The sequence below is a fragment of the Mus pahari genome, chromosome 3, assembly GCF_900095145.1.
Source record: "Mus pahari chromosome 3, PAHARI_EIJ_v1.1, whole genome shotgun sequence".
Taxonomy (NCBI): domain Eukaryota; kingdom Metazoa; phylum Chordata; class Mammalia; order Rodentia; family Muridae; genus Mus; species Mus pahari.
This window is the reverse complement of record NC_034592.1, coordinates 12,026,403-12,030,454: the sequence shown is the minus strand read 5'-3', so window position 1 is coordinate 12,030,454 and position 4,052 is coordinate 12,026,403. Positions and strand designations below refer to the sequence as shown.

The 4,052-nt window shown below is 42.3% G+C and overlaps 1 protein-coding gene across 12 annotated transcripts in view; it reads left to right on the top strand.

Annotated features, from left to right (window-relative positions):
* Ehmt1 (euchromatic histone lysine methyltransferase 1) overlaps positions 1–4,052 on the top strand; it is a 150,631-nt gene that overhangs the window by 48,216 nt on the left and 98,363 nt on the right. For 5 of the 12 annotated variants that reach the window (XM_029535938.1, XM_029535940.1, XM_029535941.1 and 2 more), the window contains exon 2: positions 3,803–3,866. In XM_029535938.1, coding sequence (XP_029391798.1) covers positions 3,803–3,866 — 64 coding nt within the window. Of the gene's footprint in view, positions 1–3,799; positions 3,873–4,052 lie in introns of all 12 variants that reach the window. The other 7 variants (XM_029535937.1, XM_029535939.1, XM_029535934.1 and 4 more) reach the window with 3 other exon arrangements.

Sequence of the window (4,052 nt, the reverse complement as noted above, 5' to 3'; positions counted from 1 at the left end):
AAGTACACTATAGCTGTCCTCAGACACCCCAGAAGAGGGAGTCAGATCTTGTTAAGGATGGTTGTGAGCCACCATGTGGTTGCTGGGATTTGAACTTTGCACCTTTGGAAGAGCAGTCGGGTGCTCTTACCCGCTGAGCCATCTCACCAGCCCGGAGCTCACTCTAGACCAGGCTGGCCTCGAACTCAGAAAGCCACCTGCCTCTGCCTCCCAAGTGCTGGGATTAAAGGCATGCGCCACCATGCCTGGCCATAGTTAGGTTTTTAAAAAACAAATTTTAGTAAGTATTGGTGGATAGGTGTGTGTGTGTGTGTGTGTGTGTGTGTGTGTGTGTGAGTGTGTGTGTGAGAGAGAGAGGGGGGGGGAGGGGGGTAGGGTGTGATGGGGGATAGCTGGTTATACCTGAAGTCAGTCAAGAAGCAGAGAGATGAATGCAGACGGTCTGCTTATCTTTGTATTTAGCCCAGGATTTCACCTGCCTTCCCACCTGTTCTAGTTTCATTTCTGTTGCTGTAATAAAATTTCATGGCAAAAAAGCTTCTTAGGAGAGAAAGGGTTTGGTACTCATATTACATCCACATTCAAAGTAGAAAGAATGAATGTGTACATGTATGCTTGCTACCACTAAGTTATGTTTTTCTGCTCTTAAACAGTTTAGGATTCCTACCTAAAGAATAGTGCGGCCCACATAGGGTTAGGTCTTCCCATATGTATTACCTAAGATGGTTCTTCACAGGCCGTGCTGTTTACTGCTCTACTGGAGGTGGGACCTGGGAGAGTGAAGCCTAAAAAAGACTCAAACTAAATGCAGTAGCCAACTTTATTCAGAGGATCAGACAATTTGTACTGAGGTGTTAATGTGGCAAAACCATATTTTTTCCTAGAGGCATGTGTATCTGTTTTGGTTGGGCACCAGCTGTGGTTCCAGGCTCTGCGCTCTCCCTCAGGGTGTCCAGGCACCCTGCAATAATGAATTGGAGTCTAGATTGGGTGGAGCTTTGGGGTGGGGTCCTCAGGATCCCAGTCTGGTTGGGAGTGAGTACCAAGGGTATTCTCCAAGGATTTCAGTGTTACAGCTCTTTTAGAGCCTTTTCCAACAATATTCAGTGAAACACCTTGTGTGCCTACGCCTTATTCATGGTAAACAAAGGCTATGTATGAATATCGGAGAGTGGCTTGAGTTTAAAGTACTATGCCTTATTTGCAAGGAGAGGCATTCCAAGTAATTGTTGGATGGGTTCTTAGAGGGTAAGAGAAAGTTGAACTTGTAGGTTTGCCAAGGACTATGTGACCTTCTTTAGGTAGAGGGTGTGGGGGTTGGGCTTCCCAGATAGGTCAGAAAAGGTCCCCACTGGAAAAGTGAGACCTCCGTTTTTGTGCTGAGCTCAGAGGAGCTATCTGGACATGATAGACTTTGATCTTAAGTAGCAGGGTTTCCCAACAGAGGCATATAAACAAATAATAATAGTCATAATGAATAATTTAAAGTAACTCACTCCTATCTGCTACAACTGGGAGAGACATGAAAGCACATTCCAAGAACAGTTCTGTGTTTTTTGAAGAAATTGAGGTCACAAGATTCTTGTCTTTGTTTCTTTGACACTTTCTCACAAGCACTCAGAATTTCTTTCGTATGATTCCGTTCTTTGGACTGTGTTCCGACACTATCCCATTGTGGACAATTCCATATTTAGGCTCTCTTCTCTGGTGATTCTAGATTGTTTCTAGTTGACAATTAGAGCTAACTGTCACACCACCTCAATTAACCTAACCTAGAAAATCCCTCATAACCTGTCTGATTAATAATCCACATTAACTATCACAAGGGGGTGGTGAGCTTTTGAAAAGGTGCTGAAGTTGTCAGTGTGCTTTGATGGTTGCCTAGTCTGAAGACCGAAAACCACATTTAGTTGGCCTGCTCTCAGAACTCCAAATTAAGCTTGATGGGTATGGGGCAGGGCCACTATACATCCTCTGAGGTGTTTCATGTGCCTGGGACTAAGTAATGCACTTAGTGGTCTTGATTGCTCTTCACTCCAAGTCTTGGCAAAGATGGCTGTAAGCATTCATTGGTTTCCCTGTAGGTTAGGAGTAGGAACTGTGAGTTTCAACAGGACCCCTCCCTTAGTGTCTGTGCAAACACCTAAAAAATCCTGATCCTAGATTTAGACTACACTGAAAATCACCTGTCGGCCCTTCTTGGAAGAGTTGTGGACTAGCCTAGGGTGGAAAGGGGAAAGTGATGTCCTCCTGCTCCTTTCTTCAAGTGGGGATGGCCTGCCTGTTTTTCTCCTGTGGGTATAATGAGGATGACCAGCTCTTTCAAGAGGAGTATTTGGGAATGCTTTTTTCTAGGGGGAAGAACATTAGGATTAGGACTAAGTGGGTTTTTTTGTTGGTTTTTTTTTTTTGTTTTTTTGTTTTTTGTTTTTTTTTTTTTTTTTGAGATGCTTGTGTAATATAGATTTCAGGTGCAGAGAAGAGCATAACCCTATTCTTGGGAGATCAGGTAAAGTAGAATTAGCAGTGAGCTGAAGGTTCATTGCAATTGCTCGAAGAAAGCTTTTTGTCCTGGAACTTATGTTGTAGACCAGGCTGGCCTCGAACTCATAAATCCGCCTGCCTCTGCCTCCTGAGTGCTGGGATTAAAGGCGTGTGCCACCATGCCCAGCTGCTTTTAGGTAGTCTTTGGAAAAAATATTCCTCTAGAGGTTATCAGAAGTATGGTGGGGATCAAACCTTTCTGTTCTACAAATTAAAAGTCTTGTAGTTTCAGGAAGAGTGTAGAATTTTGGCGTTCAAGGCCTTGGAACTATAATATATCCCTCCACATGGATCAACACAGTGACTTAAGTGTCTAATTGAATTTTCTTATTTAATAATTATTTAATAATATTTAATAATAATAATTATTTTGAGAGGGTTTCACTGTGTAACTCTGGCTGGCCTGGAACTTGCTATATATATAGATCAGGGTGACCTTGAACTCAGAGTTCTCTGACCTCTGAGTGCTGGGATTAAAAGTGTGTGCCACTACACCAGATGTATTATTTTTAAATTATGCATATACGTATGTGGCTGTGTACTGTTAGGTATACTCTTGTATTATTCTTGGTATCCAGAAGAGGACATTGGATCCCCTGGAGTTGTACTTAGAACAATTATATACACCTCATGGAGTACTTAGAACTGAATTCCAGTCCTCAGGGGGAGGACTGGAATTGCTCTTAACCATTGCTTCTCTTCAACCTCAATCTTTCTGTAACTTTTTTTTTTTTTATATGTGTCAAACACTTGAAATATTTAAACAGCATTAACAAAATGAATTTTAAGGTAAATGAAGAGTTAACAGATTCATATCAAAGTAAATTGCTGTAATAGAACCAAAGCACTTAAGATGTTTAACTCTGTAAGAAGAATATAAACACATTGTGAAGAACCCTGTTCAGATGTGGGGGTGGGGATGGTATGTGCCTTTAATCCCATTCCAGGCCAGCCTTTGTCTGCAGAGTGAGTTCCAGGACAGCTAGGGTTGTTATACAGAGAAACCCTGTCTCAAGAAAACAAAAACAAAATTACAAACAAAACAAACAAGAGTGATGTTCAGAGCTGGCAGACTAGGCATATTGTCCTGGGGACTATTTTCTGAATGTTAGTCCTCTTCCTGGAGGGATTGTGCTAGTGGTGGGCTAGTAAACCCTATGTGGAAGGATGAGGACTTTTGTAATGGATTTGATTTAAAGATGGCCCTGATGTATCTAGTTGATGCCTATTGTCTTTTTTTTTCTTCCCCCTCCAGCAGACAGTTCTGGCCAAGCAAGAGACCAAGCAGGATTGCTGCATGAAAACTGAGCTGCTAAGGGAAGGTAAAGGTGAATTCATCCAACAGGAGAGGGGCTTTGCTGTGTATGCACCTTTCCCTTGCCCAACCTTTTCACTTTCTTGGAATTTATCTAGGGTTACAGTATAATTTTTAATTTCTCCCATTCCTGAACAGACACATGTGCGTAGACACACACACACACACACACACACACACACACACACACACA